Consider the following 19,397-nt stretch of genomic DNA (forward strand, 5'->3'; position numbering starts at 1 on the left):
CCCCCATCAACCCTCAGTTTGTTCTCAGTTTTTAAGAGTCTCTTATGCTTTGGCTCTCTCCTACTCTAACCTCTTTTTTTTTTTTTCCTTCCCCTCCCCCATGGGTTTCTCTTAACTTTCTCAGGATCCACATAAGAGTGAAAACATATGGTATCTGTCTTTCTCTGTATGGCTTATTTCACTTAGCATCACACTCTCCAGTTCCATCCACGTTGCTATAGAGGGCCGTATTTCATTCTTTCTCATTGCCACGTAGTACTCCATTGTGTATATAAACCACAATTTCTTTATCCATTCATCAGTTGATGGACATTTAGGCTCTTTCCATAATTTGGCTATTGTTGAGAGTGCTGCTATAAACATTGGGGTAAAAGTGCCCCTATGCATCAGTACTCCTGTATCCCTTGGGCAAATTCCTAGCAGTGCTACTGCTGGGTCATAGGGTAGGTCAATTTTTAGTTTTTTGAGGAACCTCCACACTGTTTTCCAGAGTGGCTGCACCAGTTTGCATTCCCACCAACAGTGCAAGAGGGTTCCCATTTCTCCACATCCTCTCCAGTATCTATAGTCTCCTGATTTGTTCATCTTGGCCACTCTGACTGGCGTGAGGTGATATCTGAGTGTGGTTTTGATTTGTATTTCCCTGATGAGGAGTGACGTTGAGCATCTTTTCATGTGACTGTTGGCCATCCAGATGTCTTCTTTAGAGAAGTGTCTATTCATGTTTTCTGCCCATTTCTTCACTGGGTTATTTGTTTTACGGGTGTGGAGTTTGGTGAGCTCTTTATAGATTTTGGATACTAGCCCTTTGTCCGATATGTCATTTGCAAATATCTTTTCCCATTCTGTTGGTTGCCTTTTAGTTTTGTTGGTTGTTTCCTTTGCTGTGCAGAAGGTTTTTATCTTCATAAGGTCCCAGTAGTTCATTTTTGCTTTTAATTCCCTTGCCTTTGGGGATGTGTCGAGTAAGAGATTGCTACGGCTGAGGTCAGAGAGGTCTTTTCCTGCTTTCTCCTCTAAGGTTTTGATGGTTTCCTGTCTCACATTCAGGTCCTTGATCCATTTTGAGTTTATTTTTGTGAATGGTGTGAGAAAGTGGTCTAGTTTCAACCTTCTGCATGTTGCTGTCCAGTTCTCCCAGCACCATTTGTTAAAGAGACTGTCTTTTTTCCATTGGATGTTCTTTCCTGCTTTGTCAAAGATGAGTTGGCCATACGTTTGTGGGTCTAGTTCTGGGGTTTCTATTCTATTCCATTGGTCTATGTGTCTGTTTTTGTGCCAATACCATGCTGTCTTGATGATGACAGCTTTGTAGTAGAGGCTAAAGTCTGGGATTGTGATGCCTCCTGCTTTGGTCTTCTTCTTCAAAATTACTTTGGGTAGTATTGACATTTTGACAATATTTATTCTTCCAATCCATGAGCAGGGAATGTCTTTCCATTTCTTTAAATCTTCTTCAATTACCTTCATAAGCTTTCTATAGTTTTCAGCATACAGATCCTTTACATCTTTGGTTAGATTTATTCCTAGGTATTTTATGCTTCTTGGTGCAATTGTGAATGGGATCAGTTTCCTTATTTGTCTTTCTGTTGCTTCATTGTTAGTGTATAAGAATGCAACTGATTTCTGTACATTGATTTTGTATCCTGCAACTTTGCTGAATTCATGTATCAGTTCTAGCAGACTTTTGGTGGAGTCTGTCGGATTTTCCATGTATAATATCATGTCATCTGCAAAAAGCGAAAGCTTGACTTCATCTTTGCCAATTTTGATGCCTTTGATTTCCTTTTGTTGTCTGATTGCTGATGCTAGAACTTCCAGCACTATGTTAAACAACAGCGGTGAGAGTGGGCATCCCTGTCGTGTTCCTGATCTCAGGGAAAAAGCTCTCAGTTTTTCCCCGTTGAGGATGATGTTAGCTGTGGGCTTTTCATAAATGGCTTTTATGATCTTTAAGTATGTTCCTTCTATCCCGAATTATGTCATCTTCAAATTAAAACAGTTCTATTCATTTTTAAAATATTTTTAAATGTTTATTCTAGAGAGAGACAGAGCGTGAGTGGGGGAGGGGCAGAGAGAGAGAGGGAGACACAGAATCTGAAGCAGCCTCCAGGCTCTGAGCTGTCAGCACAGAGCCTGAAGCAGGGCTCGAACCCATGAACTGAGAGATCATTACCTGAGCTGAAGTAAGATGCTCAACCAACTGAGCCACCTAGGCGCCCCCGTTCTATTAGTTTTAAATACAGATTCCTTTTCTTTCTTTGTCTGGTCCTATTGCAATGGCTGGAATCTCTGGTACAATGTGGAATGGAAGTTGTGAGAGTGAACATCTTGCCTTTTTTCCTAATCTTTGGGGAATAAGTGTTCAGCCAGTCTCTGTTAAATATGTTAGGTTTAACTTGATGAGTGAGCTTGAGGAAGTTCTCTTGTTGCATGAGTCTATTGAAACGGGTTTTGTTCTGTTTTGTTTTTTTAAGTGTTATTTTAAGAGAGAGGGGAGGGACAGAGAGAGAGAGAGGGAGAGAGAGTCCCAAGCAGCGACATAGGGCATGAACCCACCAACCATGAGATCATGACATACACTGAAATCAAGAGTTGGATGTTGAACCAACTGAGGTACCAGGCACCCCTGTGGGTTTTTTAAAATAGGATTAGATGTTTGATTTTGTCAAATGCTTTTCCTTATTTATTAAGAGCGTGTCTTTTTTTCTTTTAGCTTATTAATATGTGTAAAGTTTTTCATTATTGTCCTTTTAATATTTATAAAATCTGTAGAATTTCATAAATTATGTGATATTATATAATTTATATCTTCTTTGTTTTCTCTCCCCCCTCCCCGATCTGTATAGCTGGAGGTTTACCAATTTTATTAACCTTCTCCAAGAACTGCTTTTAGTTTAATTCATTGTCTATTTTCTGTTTCATTGATTCTTTCACTTTGATATTTATTGTGTCTTTTCTTCTGCTTACTTTGGGCTTAATTTGCTCTTTGTCTAATTTTTTTTTTTCAACGTTTATTTATTTTTGGGACAGAGAGAGACAAAGCATGAACGGGGGAGGGGCAGAGAGAGAGGCAGACACAGAATCGGAAACAGGCTCCAGGCTCTGAGCCATCAGCCCAGAGCCCGACGCGGGGCTCGAACTCACGGACCGCGAGATCGTGACCTGGCTGAAGTCGGACACTTAACCGACTGCGCCACCCAGGCGCCCCGCTCTTTGTCTAATTTATGGTGGAGGCTAAGGTCATGCATTTGAGAGAATGTTCTTTTTTTCTATTACAGGTGTTTGATGATATAATTTTTCAAGTACTACTTTAGCAGTTTCCCATAAGTTTTGAGAGATTGTTTTCATTTTCATTTGATGAAGAATACTTTTTAATTTCTCTTTTGATTTCTTCTTTGACCTATGGACTATTAAAAAGTCTGTTCATAAGTATTTGGGGATTTTCCAGATATCTTCCTGTTGTTGATATTTAATTTAATTCTACTGTGATCAGAGAGCATGTTTTGTGTGACTTGAGCACTTCATTTCTTAAGTCATGTTTTATGGCCCAGATTTGTCCTATTGTGGTAAATGTTTCTACATGCAGTTGAAAAGAATATATATTCTGTTGTTGTTTGGCTGGAATGTTCTAGACATTTCCAGTAGGCCAAGTTGGTTGTTCACTCTTTCTGATTCCTTGATGTTGGGTTTTGTTTTGTTTTGTTTTGTTTTGTTTTGTTTTGTTTTGTTTTTTGCCTACTTGTTCTAACAATTATTGGGGAGGGTATTGAACTCCCTAAGGATAATTGTGGATTTGTCTATTTCTCCTTGCAAATTAGTTTTAGCTTCGTGTATTAGGTGCAAACATGCTTAGGTCTCTTAAATTCTTTTGATGGATTGACCTTTTTATCACTGTGAAATAAATATCTTTATCCTTGGTAATATCTTTTTGCTCTGAAATCTACTTTGTTTGATATTGTAATATAGTCAATTGCTATAGTTTTAACTTGAGTGTTTGTTAGCACGGTATATCTTTCTCTTTTATTTTTACTTGTGTCTTTATATTTTTGCCTTTTTGGTAAGCAGCATATAGTTACACTTTGGTTTTTTATTCCGTCTGAGAATTTCTGCCTTTAAATTATGTTGTTTTGACCATTTACACTTAACATTTGTTTGGCTAGGTCCAATCTATCATTTTGCTATTCGTTTCTCAGACACATTTGTCTCCTGTGTTCTCTGTTCCCTTCTTCTAGTTCTTTTGGATTTATCGAGTATTTTATATGATTTCATTTTATCTTCTTTGTTCACCTATTAACTGCTGGTCTTTTATTATTTTGGGGGTTGTTTTTCTTATTTATAATATACATCTTTAACTTACGCTAACCTACTTCAGGCAGTATTATATCACTTCACAAATAGTTTTGTGTATAGAATATATAGTATAGAATAAATTAGAATAATAGTTTACTTCACTGTCCCTCCTCCTGGCCTTTATGCTCTTGTTAATATTTGTGCTGTTTATGTTATGTTGTCAGTCATAAGTTACACTTACCCATATGTTTTAAACTTCATAATATATTATTAATTTTGTTTAACAGTTAAGTATATTTTCAAAAGATTTAATAATAAGAAAAAATCTCTTCAATATTTAACAACATAGTTATCTTCTGGCACTTCATTTTTTAATATAGATCCATATTTCCATTTGGTATTATTTTCTTTCTTCATACAGGACTTCATTTAACATTTCTTATAATGCAGATCATCTGGTGATGACTTCTTTCAGCTTTTGTATGCCTCAAAAATTCTTTATTTTGTCTTTGTTTTTGAAAGATAATTTCACTGAATATAGAATTCTTTTCTTTTGATTCTTTAAACATTTTCTCCATTGTCCTCTCACTTTCATTGTTTCTGTTGAGGACTCTAATGGCATATTTATCTTTGTTCCTATGTATCTAACATATCTTTTTTCTTTGGTTGCTTTTAAGCTTTTCCCTTTATGACTGTGTTTTGAACAATTTGATTATAATATCCTTTGGTGTAATTTTCTTCAAGTTGTTTTGTGTGTGTGCTTGGACTTAGATCTGTTAGTTTCTAGTTTTCTTCAAATCTGGAAAAATTTTGGCCATAATTTTTTCAAATATTTTTTCTGTACCCTTCTTTTTTTCTCCTCTTCAGAACTCCAGTTTCATGTATAAGACCCCTTGAAGTTGTCCTACAGTTCATGAATGCACTTTTATTTTTTTAATTATTTTTTTCTTCTGTGTTTCATTTTGTATAGTTTCTATTGTCGTGTCTTCAAGTTTAGTAATTTTTTTTTTTCCTGCAGTGTGTCAATTGCTGCTAATTCTGTTCTGTGTGCGTATTTTTTTTTTTTTTTAATTTCAGACATTACAGTTTTCATTTCTAAAAATTCTGGTTGGCTCTTTTTTGTATCTCTGCATCTCCATTTAACTTTTTGAACATATGGAATACAGTTAAAATAAGTGTTTTAATGTTCTTCTCTGTTAATTTTATTATCTGTGTTACTTCTGGATCCATTTCAGTTAGTTGACTTTTTCCTCATTATGGGTCATATTTTCCTGCGTGCCTGATAATTTTTGACTGGATACCAGACATTGTCCTTTTATCTTTTGGGGTGCTGGATATTTTTGTATCCCTATGAAAATCTTTGCGCTTTGTTCTGGGATGAAGTTAAATTACAGGCATACTTTGTTTTATTGCAATTTACTTTATTGCGCTTCTGCAGTAAAAGATACTGCATTTTTTACAAGTTGAAGGTTTGTGGCAACCCTGCATCAAGTTTAAGTTTATTGGCACCATTCCAACAGCATTTTCTCACTTTGTGTCACTGTGTCACATTTTGGTAATTCTCACAATGTTTCAAATGTTTCATTATTATTATATTTGTTAAGGTTATCTGTGATCAGTGATCACAGCTCATTGAAGGCTCAGATGATGCTTAACATTTCTTAGCAATAAAGTATTTTAAATTCAGGTATGTATTTTTTATAACATAATGCTATTATACACTCAATAGACCACATAATAATGGTCTATCACTTTAATATGAACTGGGAAACCAAAAAGTTGATTTGACTCACTTTTTTTTGAGATAGTCACTTTATTGCAGCAATCTGAAACTGAACCCATAGTATCTCTGAGGTATGCCTGTACTTGGAAACAGTTTCAGGCTATTGGATCTTTTTTTTTTTTTATGTTTATTTTTGAGAGAGAGAGTACGTGAGCAGGGGAGGGACAGAGACAGAGGGAGACACAAATTCTGAAGCAGGCTCCAGGCTCTGAGCTGACAGCACAGAGCCTGACATGGGACTTGAACTCTTGAGCTGTGAGATCATGACCTGAGCTGAAGTTGGACACTTAACCAAGAGCCACCCAGACTCCTGGATCTTGTTTTAAGATCTCTTAGGTAAAGCAGAGCTGTGTTTAGCACTAATATTTCCCCACTTCCGAAGCAAGACACTACTGAGTCCTCTATCCATTGTCCTATGAATTATGAGGTTGATCAGTCTGGCTGGTAGAAACAAGCACTATTCTCAGCCCTCTGTAAGAATCAGGCACTATTCCCTCTAGTCTTCTTAGATGGTTCTTTGCCCAGCCTTGAGTAGTTTCTTCCCATGCAGGTGCTAATCAGTTACTCTGCTGAATACCTGAGAGGCCTTCCGCAGATGTCCAGATGTAGCTCTCGACTAGTACTCTGTCCTACATACTCTAGGGCCTTGGTGTCTCCAACACGTGGTGGTAGGCTTTGAAATATGATTGGTCAGATGTAAGCTGTCAGTTCTGCCTGCATTGTGTCTGGAAGAGTTCAAGTCTAGCTCTTTAGAAGAAAGAAAATAGCCTCACTGGCAGCTGATTTGGAACATTCAAAAACTCCAAAATTTCTAAATATTTCTTTTCTTTTCTTTGCAATTAAGGTTTCTTTTAGTAGACCCAGAGCTCATCTTGAGTGAAGTCCAGGGACACTTTACATCTTCACTCCCTCTTTATAGTACCCTTAGTCCCCCTCCTGGAGGGTCCTGCTTCCTCTGAGGGAAGCCTAGAAGTTCTTAGGGATTTTATAGGCTTTGTTACTGGCTCCACCCTGGAAGGAAAGTATTTGGTCATTACAGTTTCTTAGAATAAGTCTCTCACACTTTCCTAAGTGGAACACAAACAAAACTAAAATGCCTTCCTCTTACTGAGATGGACCAGTTCTCATAGGACAACTTTAATAGTCTCTGTTTCTTTACTCTGTCTTACCAAAGACTTTATCAACCTGTACTGAAGAGTATAAGAAAGGAGAAATGAAGAAAAATAGAAGCTCCTGTTTGCCTCAAAGGTACTATTCAAATTAAATAGGTTAAATAGGCTTTGGAGGTCAGCCTAAGAAATGCACTACCATTGATTTGGTGGCGGATACACCTACATTCCTAACAATAACTTTTGTTGGGGATAGCTCTGTGGAGAGCATGATTATAGTATGAAAAAAACCATTGTACCTAGATAGACAAACTAAAGAAGACCAATTCTTCCCAAGTTTTCTTTTTTTATATATATAGAAAATTTTTATTTTTATGTAGGCAAATTTGTCAGTATGTTCTGGTGAGAAATGATATTACCTTTACTCTTTTTTGTTTCTCCCTCTTACATTGGAAACAACTTTAGGGGCCTCTGAGTGGCTCAGTCTGAGCATCAGACTTTGACTCAGGTTGTGATCTTACGGTTCCTGAGTTCAAGCCCCATGTCAGGCTTGCTGCTGTCAGCCTGTCAGCACAGAGCCCATTTCGGATCCTCTGTCCTCCTCTCTTTTTGCCCTTTCCCTGCTCATGCTCTTTCTCTCAAAAAATAAATACAAATAAAAAAATATTAAAAAAAACCCTAAACTTTATTAGCTGGATTCATATTGCTTTTTTTTTTTTTAAATCAATTACATGGTGGTTTAGAGATTTAAATAATAATCTTAGCCTTTGTCATTTACTTGATGTCCTCTTGGACAAGTCATTTCATCTCACCAAGAACAGTTTTCTGTGTCAGTAAGATATTTAATGATCTAGAGAGATTCTTTGTGATGGTTTAAAAACATGTTCACAAATTACTTGATACTCCTCCCTTCAGGAGGTAGAACTTAATTTTTCTCTCATTGAATTTGGTCTGGATTTACATGACTTGTTTCTAGTGCATAGAAGATGAAGTAAGTGATGGTATGTCACTTCTAGGCCTTGGTCATTAAAGGCATTATGGGTTCCCTCCTGTTCACTAGTGCGCTCTCTCTCCCTCTCTCTCTCTCTCTCTCTCTCTTTCTCCCTGGGATCCCTGCTTCTGAGGGAAACCATCTTCTATGTTATAAAGATACTCAGACTGTCTTCTGAAGAGGCCCATGTGGCACGGAACCAAGGCCTTCTGCCAACAGCCAGTAGGGAACTGAGGCTTTCTACCATCAGCCATGTGAGTGCACCATCTTGAAAATAAATCATGTGGCCCTAGGCAAGTCTTTAGATGACTGCAGCCATGGCTGACATCTCAACTGTAATCTCATGAGAGACCCTGGGCCAGAATTGCCCAGGTAAGCTGCTCCTAAATTCCAAACGCTTACAAAACATACGATGACAGGGGCGCCTGGGTGGCGCAGTCGGTTAAGCGTCCGACTTCAGCCAGGTCACGATCTCGCGGTCTGTGAGTTCGAGCCCCGCGTCAGGCTCTGGGCTGATGGCTCAGAGCCTGAAGCCTGTTTCCGATTCTGTGTCTCCCTCTCTCTCTGCCCCTCCCCCGTTCATGCTCTGTCTCTCTCTGTCCCAAAAATAAATAAAACGTTGAAAAAAAAATTAAAAAAAAAAAAAACATACGATGACAAATGTCTGTTTTAAGGCATTAAATTTTGGAGTAATTTGTTGTGTAGCAATAGAAAACTAATATGTCCTAGTATCTTACAGATACTTCCAGTTTATGATTCTATAATTTAAATGCAGGAGGCTGTATCTCTAATTGCCTGTTACGTTTACTAATACTTGACAAACTGCTTAGCCTGTTACATTTAAAAACTCTTCCTTGAAGAGTCTTCATTCCATATACCATTTTAGGCAGAAAACTAGATAACATATTTGAGAAGAAACATTTTTCAACTGGATATTTACTGTTTTAACAGCTTATATGTTTTAATGAGATGAGACCTTGGGAAGACTTTCCATAGAGTTCTAAAGTAGGAAAGGGCTCTTTAGTCTTTGGAGGTCCAACAGGAGCTATGTGTACCTTTTGACTTTATATGCAATACGTTAAGAACATTTTCTTGAGAAGGAATATGAATACCTTTCTCCAGATTTTCAGAGATTCCTGCCCCCAAAAAGAATTTAGAACCACTTATCTGCTTCCCATTCCCACCTGTGAGAATTCAGGTACAGAGAAGTGATTTACAGTTACCCAACAGAGATCTTCTTACTCTTAATTCAGTGTTCAGACTCCAATCTGAGAGGTAAATTCTACCTACAAGAGGCAGCTCAGGGAAGAACTGGTCTTTGCAATGCTCTCAAGTACCCAGACCCTTAGGACCTTTATACTTACTATTTTGCAATTGCATATCCCCTGTTCATTTAACTCATCCAACTGCTTCGGGAAGGGGGTCTGGAATAGATCTTCCCAAAAAAGACCCCTCTTGCTGACAGATCTTTTATATTGGTTACTTTCTGTTTTGTCCTTATATGGAAGAACACAGGAGCTCCGCCAGAGTGCTTCTTTACCATGGTACCTACCAGAATCCAGAATTATTCCATGGAGGAAATACACATTGTACTTATCTGACCTGATTATTACAGACATATCACTTACATGGTTTTTTTAGTATTTTTTTTGAAACTTTCACTTCTTTGTAGTACTGTTACCCATCTCTTTCTGAACTAAGCCAAATATGAATATTAGCTTCATAATAAATTAAGAGATTGGGTTGAAGGACCAGAAATCAAAGCTGAGTTCTAATATTTATGCTAGTTCAGGATTCATTCTGCCTATTTAAAAATTAGAAACTGCTAAGAACCATCTATAGATGCCTGGAAAACAAGTATAAATCCTTGATTGGAGAGCTGGAACATACCTTACATTCTTCCCATATCTCACACGGGACTGATCGTTCATTAGATTCTCTTTAAATACTTCATCATTAATAGTATTAACCCTGGGTTGATTAAAGCCAGGGTTGTTTGTGTTATAAATGGCCAGGCCTAATGGAAAGAGTGTAGGAAATCCTTGTTTTACCACTGACTTATATACCTCATGCTATTTGTATTTCAGCTTTCCCCAAACATTCACCCATATAGATTTGCCATCTATTCCCACCATCCCCGTGTACTCCAGGACACAAACATTTTGCTTTGACTAGAGCCAGGTCAGAGAAGCCATGACTGAAACTATAGTCCTAAAGAAACTGAGGCTAATGTGCTAATGCCATGAACTGCCCTGATAGCCCTAATCCTGATTCCCAGCTGTCCCTCCTCCCACTTGGCCCCAGAAGATGTCATCTATGAGCAGGTTCCTGGGCTTGGCTAAATGACCTAGCATAGTCCTGGCCATCATTCAGGGGTTCTTTGAGAGCACTGCCCCTCCTTCCCGATGGTAGAAACAGAGACTCAGAGCCTTGGAAACATTCCCAGGATCTCTGAATGCAAATGTTTCCAGCAAATTCAACATTATATCCTAACTTGTAAAACAGTCTTGTAGCACAAAGATAAAGTTAAATGACCCAAGTGCTAATCAGGTATGTTTATTTTTCCATAAACAGAAAGATGTGGAATATTTGGCAAGAGGAAGGGTCATATTTTGTATTTGGGCAATTTTTCTTAAAAAGTAAAAATAGCTCTATATTTAAAAGTATAGTAATTCCAAAATAACAGATCAACCTTGTCTGAGGAATGGCAGGGAACTCCTTTGACAAGGAAATTAAACTTCCAAGGGGTTGAATTTAATTATAGATGGCAGCAAAGAGCAGAGGAAAGATCCCTGGAAAATTTGTAGAGAAAAACTAAGGTAAGGTGTTCTAAATGAATAAAATATTTGTGTGTGTGTGTGTGTGTGTGTGTGTGTGTGTGTGTGTGTGTGTGTGTTTTGATGGGGAGAAAAAAGGAGAGGGGGAAAAACCCTTTTGTGGGTGTTCTTTGAATCCAACCAGAAAGTATGGAAGTTCGTTAAAATGAGTTTTTTAGGAAGACAAATGTGGTTTTGGTGATTATATCAAAAAATATGCCTACTCTGTATTTTGAGAGAGACATGTGGCTCAGTGGACCAATTCAATAGTATTAGGCTACTTCATTTTTGCTATCTACAAATAGCTTCAGAGGGAACATTTCAAGGTAGAGTCAGAATTTATACAGTGGGATTACAAATTATATTGTAATAATGCTAACATTTAAAATGATGACTTTCCCTAGAAGAGCTGTCTGAATTTCAGTTTTCTTAATGGATTAGATACTTTGATTTTACATGCAAAAGATGCCAAGTATTCCACTGAATATGAATTATAAAGCAATATTAAAAGGGAAATACATGTAGCAGAAAATTTAAAAGCAAGTAAGAGCTAAGTTAATATGTATAAGTTGTATACCTCTCACTACCTAGTATGCTATTATTGGACAGTAGGTCCTATACTGTATCAAATGATAACTAAAAATGTTTTATTTTACTCTTTTATTTTGTAGGTATTATTACTTGGCATTCAAAGCACATGAAACACCTGTTGCTAGCAAAGAGAGCTGCGTTGCTATCTTGGAAAAGTCCAGATTAGATCACTGGGTGCTGGGAAAAACAAAGGTAGTTCTTTCTTTATTGTTCACATTGTCACCTGTGATGCTCTACTGTGTACCTTTGTCTGTTGTCAGTGATATGACCGGCTCTGTACATTGTGTAGCTTAGCAGGCAAGACCCCAGCCTAACAGTGATCTTCGCTGGTCTTGGGTTAGGAGTGGTCCTAGGACCTCTGGACAAGAAGAGGAGGGTTTGCCTCCTGTTCTGCATGTAATTTGAGAGAACCATTTAACATTTCTAGAATGAGAACTTTGAGCTCATTTTAAAATGTCCCTCTAATTTAAATGCTGTTTATCCCAGCACCTCATGGAAATACACAAATCTTATTAATGACAATAAAAAGTATCTTTTACAGTTTTGTCCATTTTTCATTAGACTCTTGCTGTGTTTTTTACTGTATACCCTGATTAGTAGTCCCATTGTGTATAGCTTTTCATCTGGAACATCCTGTCGCTGCATCCCAGGTTTTTATGACCCATTCTGAATTGTCCTACAAAGCCAGTGGCAGCCTGAGTGTTGATGACAACACGGTTGCTCCTCAGCAGGAATTAGATCACTGTGGGTCCTGTACGTCCTTCTCCCAAACTTCCACTGCTGGCCATGGGTCAGTTCTGTTGGTTAGTGCCTCTATCAAGGGCTGTAGAGACAGATAGTAAAAGTCAAATTGAGAATATAGAACTCCTGGCAGATATAAGGCACTTTTGGAGAACATTTGGAATCTCCTAAAACCCATTAACCTCATTGTTTGTTCACGTCAATAACCAAGAATTGGCTCAACCTTAGAAGGGGAGTTGGTTTGCTCCTAAGCAGTCAGTAATACTGGCATAAAACACGTCACTGTAAACTTATTTAGATAATGGTTTTAATATTTTTATTAAGAATACTCTGGAGTAGACTGGATATCTGTTCGGGAGCCCATATTTAATGCTAAAAGTAATATCTCATTTCAGGTTTTTCTCAAATATTACCATGTTGAGCAGTTGAATTTGCTGCTACGAGAAGTCATAGGCAGAGTGGTGGTGCTGCAGGCATATGCCAAGGGGTGGCTTGGAGCCAGGAGATACAGAAGAGTCAGAGAGAAGAGAGAGAAGGGGGCCATTGCCATCCAGTCAGGTAAATAAATGGTCCTGAATCTTGGCATTTCATCAAGCACTCAGGCCGCTCGCCTGTTGCTTTTCTCAGTGGCTTCTTCTCTTCCTCCTACCTTCCCTTCCCTTCTTCTTTCCTTTCTTCCTTGCTTCAGCAAATATTTATTGAGTGCCTATTACAGACCAGTCCCTGGGCTAGATGCTGAGAATCTAGCCATGAGCAAGACCACCATGGTCTCCGACCTCCACATAAGCAAACAGACGTCACAACACACCGTGATAAGTGCAAGATAGAGGCAGTGTGAAGTGGGAAAAGGTAAAACCCAGATCACACGGACATGTGCCCCTTCTCCCAGATGACTGATGTGTAATACACACCTCAGGCCCATCACTAAGTTCTCAACATCAGAATCACTAACGCCATTTCCCAAAGGCTTTTCTAGCCCAGACAAAGCTTATAAACCTAGGGAACAAATTGCTCGGCTCTCCCCTACGCCCAGCCCATCCAGTGTCTCTTTCCACATGTGTGTGTCATTTGTGTTACAAACAGCATCTGAGCTCCTGTGCTGTTGCTGAGTGGTTATGACAGCGTCAGATCTTGTACATAGTGGACAGTTTCCCTTGTGCCCTCATAACCCAGAATCATGTCGTTCTCTCTGGACTTCACGACCACACTCAGCAACACCGAAGCCTGTGATGCTAACGGGAGGGACAAAACGGTGAAGTGGTCATGCTCCTGGCGGGCAGCTGAATGCCCCAGTCCTCTTTCTACAGGACTCAGCACATCCCCAGAGGTTTCCTTTCTCTTTCTCTTATCCTCATCCATTTCTTTTGCCTTTTGCCTTTTGCCTTTCTACCGTCTATTTTCTTCTCTCGAAGCACTGTTCTTAGCACATGGTTCACTCTCCCCAAACACACGTGTCATGCTACTAATTATTCCCCTTGACTCCCATTGTTATTTTTCACTCCTTCAAATTGATGTTCATACCTTCCTCCCCAGTAAAAAAAAATTGGTCAGGGCAGGCTGTTCAGTTCTTTCCCACTATCTCAACAAACCACCCTACCCCAAGTCCTGAAAATGAAGCTTCCTCTGTGGGTTGGAATGACAGGGAACCACCTCAGCTGGGATGGAGGTCCCAGTGATTCATAAGTAGATTCCAGTGTTCTGGAAACTCACTGCTGGAGCAAAAATAACTCCTTCTCAGAAGCATCTTCGAAGCCGAGCTAAGAGTACAGAGAGGCCTCTCTTTCCCCATCATCGCTCACGTATCTCTGCTCATTTTGTTCAGGGAGAAAGCAGGAGGGAGGAGATGAGGGGTAATAGATTGGAGGGAAAACAGCTTATATCAATTCTCTGGCACATTCTTAAATTAATGTCATTCCTAGCACATGGTTTTATATTTTTAGCCTGGAGAGGATATGATGCTCGGAGGAAATTTAAGAAAATAAGCAACAGAAGGAGTGAGTCTGCGGTTCCTATTCAAGCAGGTAATTAAAACATCATTTTCATAGCGTCCACTTGAAAATATTCTGTGATTAAGTTCATATGAGTTTAGGAAAGCTGAAAGGTTAATAATTCAGGAGCACCGGAATAGAAGGTAAAGTCCTAGTGGGGGTTCTAGTCCTTGTTCTGACACACCCCCTGCGTAATGATGGCAAGGCTGACAGTGAGCACTTACTGCATACTTGTGGAAAGATGCTCAAAGTAAGTCCTGGTTTATAGAGAGGGGACCTGCGGCACAGAGAAGTGAAGTAACGTGTCCATAGTCACATGGCTAGTCAGGGCAGAGTCAGCATTTGAACACAGGCAGATTGGACACAGTCAACTTTACATACTGCCAGCTGAACAAATTCCTTTCCTTCTTGGAGTCACATGTCCATCGTCTGTGAAAGGAGAGCACTGGCTAAAGTCTGGTTAAGTCTGGAAGGTGTCTAATTACCTTGGAATTTCTCTGATTATATGCAAGGCCCATCTTTCAGCATCAGAGAGATAAGAATAGCTCAGGGACTTTCCCAGCAAATGGAATTTCCCACACCCTGGCCTGTTTGTGACTAGGGTGGTCCTCTGTACCACCCCCCACCCCCACCCCAGGGTAAGCTGTGGCTCAACTTGGCCTGGCTGCATGAGTGCTCTGAGCTCTGCTTCCTGGCTCGTCTGACCTGTCCCTGGCTCCTGGACGGCTCTGTTCTTCTGCAAATGGCAATATCCACGGTGGTTTCCAGGCTGGGTTCCCTTCATCATTTGAAGCTCTATAATCTAAAGGAGGCTCTGGAAGAAGTATGCTCCAGCATGCCTGGAGCTCTGACAGTGGAGACAGAATGAGAGAGAAGGGGCTAGTCCAGTGGACTCCACAGGCTCAAAGGATAAGGTTTCAGATACTGTTGCCTTGAAGCAAACTCCTTAGTAAAACAGCTGCAATCTTTTTGAGATGGTCCTGCCCAGAGCCTGACTCCAGGAACACTTGTCAGAACTCTCTTAGGCCACTGTAGAGACCAGACATCTTCATTCAGAACCAAAATATTTGGAAAGAAGGGGGCATCATTTAAATGCAAATGTGTAGCTTTTAACACTATCCCCTAGGAGTTTTAAGCTCTACAACTTCAAAGAGTTCAGGAAGAAGGATGCAATTGTAGTTGCAACTTAAGAAAAACAACTCAAAGTGCATTTGTTCCCTATTGCCCACCTCCACTCACCACACCACACACACCCCTCTCCACCCCACCCCCCAAAGTCTCCTGGACTGATTTCAGATCCTGCAGTTTGGCCCAAAGCCCAACATATGTTTTAAAATATAAACTTGGGGTATATATTGTTGATCCACTGAGTCCAGTGTGTAGGATCATAAATCAAATTTTCCCTCTCTGAAAACGATCTTTACGGGCTTCCCTGTTTGCACTGTGTTATTGCCAAGTAAGGGCTGCATGAAAACACAGACAGGTTTGCTTCATCACCGGATCAGGTCAGTCATGATTGCATCGTTCCAGTAGAGCACCAGTGCGGTAGGTGCCATGGAAGGATAATCTTGTTTGGTGGAACCAGAGAGAACACATCTATCTCTTTAAGGTACTTCTGTTTCTTTAAAGCTTTGCAATCACCCCATTTTTTAGCCTGGCAACTAGTGTTCCTCCTTATCAGGTGGCATCGGGAGTCTCCAGGGACTCTGGCAGACATGAAGATGTTGAGAGTGGTACTCAAGCCACCCCTCCCTCTTAGAAGTCATGTGGCAGCCAGAGCAAAAGCAGGCAGAGTCCCTTTGCCCTTCAGCCAACACAGGAATCAAGGTGCTAGTTTTGAGTTAGCAGAAAAGATGCATGGGGAGGGTAACAGCATTTGCAGTTTTATTGGCAGTTTACTTTTACTGGAGAATGTTTTCCGTATCTTTATATCGGAAGCCATGGTTATGTTGATCTAAAAAGCAAAGCCAACTCCTTCTACCTTCTCTGTTTTGGGGTGTGTTCTTCTCAAAGCATAACCTTCTCATTACAAGCTCTTCTTCACCCCACGAGAATATTTCTGGGCAGAACAAGCCCCAGACATAGTGCTTCCCTTACTTGTGAAGCCTGCAGGAAGTGACTTAGAGATGTTATCATAGACAGCCATTCTGATTGTTTTTGAAACTTATTCTCTAATTTTTTTTTCAACAAATCATTTCATTGGAAATTTAGATTCTATGGAATGCGTTTCTTTGTATTTCAAGTTCTGGCCCATAGCATTTTTTTGTGGGTAGTGTTGCTAAGATGTGTTATATATTTTTAAAAGAGCAGCCCTTGAAATTTAGGAAGCATTTGGCCTACATGTTGCTACAGACCAGCGCATATTGAAATTTGTTTGCCTTTCATCTCCTTCCCAATAAAAGCAGCCTCACAGCTTATCCCTTTAGCTTCCTCAGAACTTCCTTTCAGAATTCCCGATCTATTACGGCACATTCACATACCAGAAACAAGATGCCTTTTCATGCTGTCAACCTTTTTCATCTGAAATGTAAATTAATTCTTGCTGGTATGCCTTCACAGAGATCAAAGTCGGGGTATTAACCTTCCTGGGCTTTCTCTGGGAATCCGTCCCCAGGACCGGGCTGCCACTAAGAGGCCAGTGTCCCTGTTATAGGGCCCTCCTCCAGGAAGCCCTCGGTCTAGGAGCCACCATTTCAAAGGTACAGCGTCATTTTGTAACTGACCTCATCATTACTTTAAACTAGGTGAGAAATGATCTGCCTGGCTAATTCTTGAAAGAGAGAGAGGGAAGGAGGGAAGGGGATACACACACACAACACACACACACACACACACACACACACACACACACACACACACCACACACACACGAGTCTGTTCATTTTAATTGTGGGCCCTTCACTCAGATTCCCGGAGCTTGTTTAAGTGGTTTTGACAGCGAGTGATCTCGGTATGGTAGAGGGAGGGACAGGGCTCCAGATTGGAAACCTCTCCCCTTGCTCAGTGGGTCATTTCTTGCCTGTCAGTCTTTGAGGTAGGCCACATTTGCATTTTCAAAATAAACAGATGCCTTTCAAATACATGAGCTGGTGGTCTAGAGATCTCTGTGGGCCCAAACAGTTCACCAGCCAGTGATCAAATGCTGGAAGAGAAAACAAACGGAAAAAAATACCCTAGGTACATGCTCATCCATTTCCTAAGTGTATAACATTGCACCAGCAATAAAGGGCCTTTATGAGATGTGAGGAATCTGGAGGAGAGAGAGCTAGGGATCCCAAGCAAAAGTATAGTATGTCATTTTCCCTTTTTTTTTTTTTTTTTTTTTTGCTGGTGTGAGAGCAACTTTGAATATCATCTTAGTGAGAAATGGCATGTTTCGTGTGTTTTTATTAGTTAATGCTAATAATAGGCTCTTGCCAATGGAAAACATTCTTTTAAACACCAAAAAATTTAAAATTACATACTTTTTATTTTTTTTTTCAACGTTTATTTATTTTTGGGACAGAGAGAGACAGAGCATGAACGGGGGAGGGGCAGAGAGAGAGGGAGACACAGAATCGGAAACAGGCTCCAGGCTCTGAGCCATTAGCCCAGAGCCTGACACGGGGCTCGAACTCACGGACCGCGAGATCGTGACCTGGCTGAAGTGCGAGATCGTGACCTGGCTGAAGTCGGACGCCTAACCGACTGCGCCACCCAGGCGCCCCTAAAATTACATACTTTTTAAATCAGGTAAGATTGAAAACGTATTAGTTTTCAGAGAGATGGGATATTCTAAGTAAAAAGTAACAGTTATATGTCATTCCCTTACTAATCTATTATTTTTTTAATGTACCCTTAAGTGTCAGAAACTGGATATAACTAGATTTAGTCAAATAAAAATGCACACATTCCTCAGTAAATAGTATCAAAACACATAACTTGCAGGCGATTCATAAAAGGTCTACAATATTTCATTCTTTAAGTTTTTGAAAGCATTGGCCTTAAAATTCCTCCTCTAATTCAAGATCTGTTTTTTAAATGAGAGCAAAGTGGTGGGCCTCCCATCTTGGAGGGGAAATGCCTCAAGTAGGTGACAGTGGAGCCCGAGGGGCTGGGAGCAGAATTTCAAAGAATGTCTCCGGAAAGAGTAGGCTCTTGCAGCCCCCACTCCAGTTCTCCTCCCAACCCCCAGAAGCAGGAAGAGCCCATTGGTTTACAGCATATTTTCATCTAATTGCTTCAGTGCAGTGGAAATTGTTTTCCCTTTCTCTGTGTCCTCTGATCAGCTTCCTACTTACTCTCCTCCTTGGTCCTTCCAACAACACAGATAAACGATAGCCATTTCTCCTTCTGATGCTTTTTTGGGGAGAATGCTTTTTGGAGCATCAGCTGTGACTCTGGCAAGACTTAGGTTTCCTTGAGCCTGTGAACAGGCATGTTTTATTTTATTTTTTAAAGTTTATTTATTTTTGAGAAAGAGAGAGAGAGAGAGAGAGAGAAGACATGCCAGTAGGGGAGGGGCAGAGAGAATCCCAAGCAGGCTCTGCACCCTTAGCACAGAGCCTGATGCAGGACTTCATATCATGAACTGTGAGCTCATGACCCAAGCCAAAATCAAGAGTGGAATGCTTAACCCCCTGAGCCATCCAGATGCCCATGAACGGGCATTTTAAACTGGATTCAGCTGGAACTGCTGGGTGCATCATATGATACCGGCCAATGAGAGTTGCTTTAAATGCTGCTTCCAAAAGGGAAAGCAAGCATCATGTCCAGATAGGTTCCAGCACACTCAGATACACTTCCAGATAGCAGCCTATCAGAACCTGTTTAACTACTTTTAGAAACTTGACCCTACTTCATAACAAAACCAAATTTTTAGTATTTAAAGCTGCTTGAACTTTTTTTTTTAATTTTTTTTTTTCAACGTTTATTTATTTTGGGGACAGAGAGAGACAGAGCATGAACGGGGGAGGGGCAGAGAGAGAGGGAGACACAGAATCGGAAACAGGCTCCAGGCTCCGAGCCATCAGCCCAGAGCCTGACGCGGGGCTTGAACTCACGGACCGCGAGATCGTGACCTGGCTGAAGTCAGATGCTTAACCG

The 19,397-nt window shown here is 40.1% G+C and overlaps 1 protein-coding gene across 1 annotated transcript in view; it reads left to right on the forward strand.

Annotated features, from left to right (window-relative positions):
* MYO3B (myosin IIIB) overlaps positions 1-19,397 on the forward strand; it is a 434,070-nt gene that overhangs the window by 280,706 nt on the left and 133,967 nt on the right. The window contains exons 26-28 of the mRNA XM_040475346.1: positions 11,664-11,775; positions 12,720-12,882; positions 14,265-14,345. Coding sequence (XP_040331280.1) covers positions 11,664-11,775; positions 12,720-12,882; positions 14,265-14,345 — 356 coding nt within the window. The remainder of the gene's footprint in view (positions 1-11,663; positions 11,776-12,719; positions 12,883-14,264; positions 14,346-19,397) is intronic.

The sequence above is a fragment of the Herpailurus yagouaroundi genome, unplaced genomic scaffold, assembly GCF_014898765.1.
Source record: "Herpailurus yagouaroundi ecotype Mexico unplaced genomic scaffold, PumYag 140, whole genome shotgun sequence".
Taxonomy (NCBI): domain Eukaryota; kingdom Metazoa; phylum Chordata; class Mammalia; order Carnivora; family Felidae; genus Herpailurus; species Herpailurus yagouaroundi.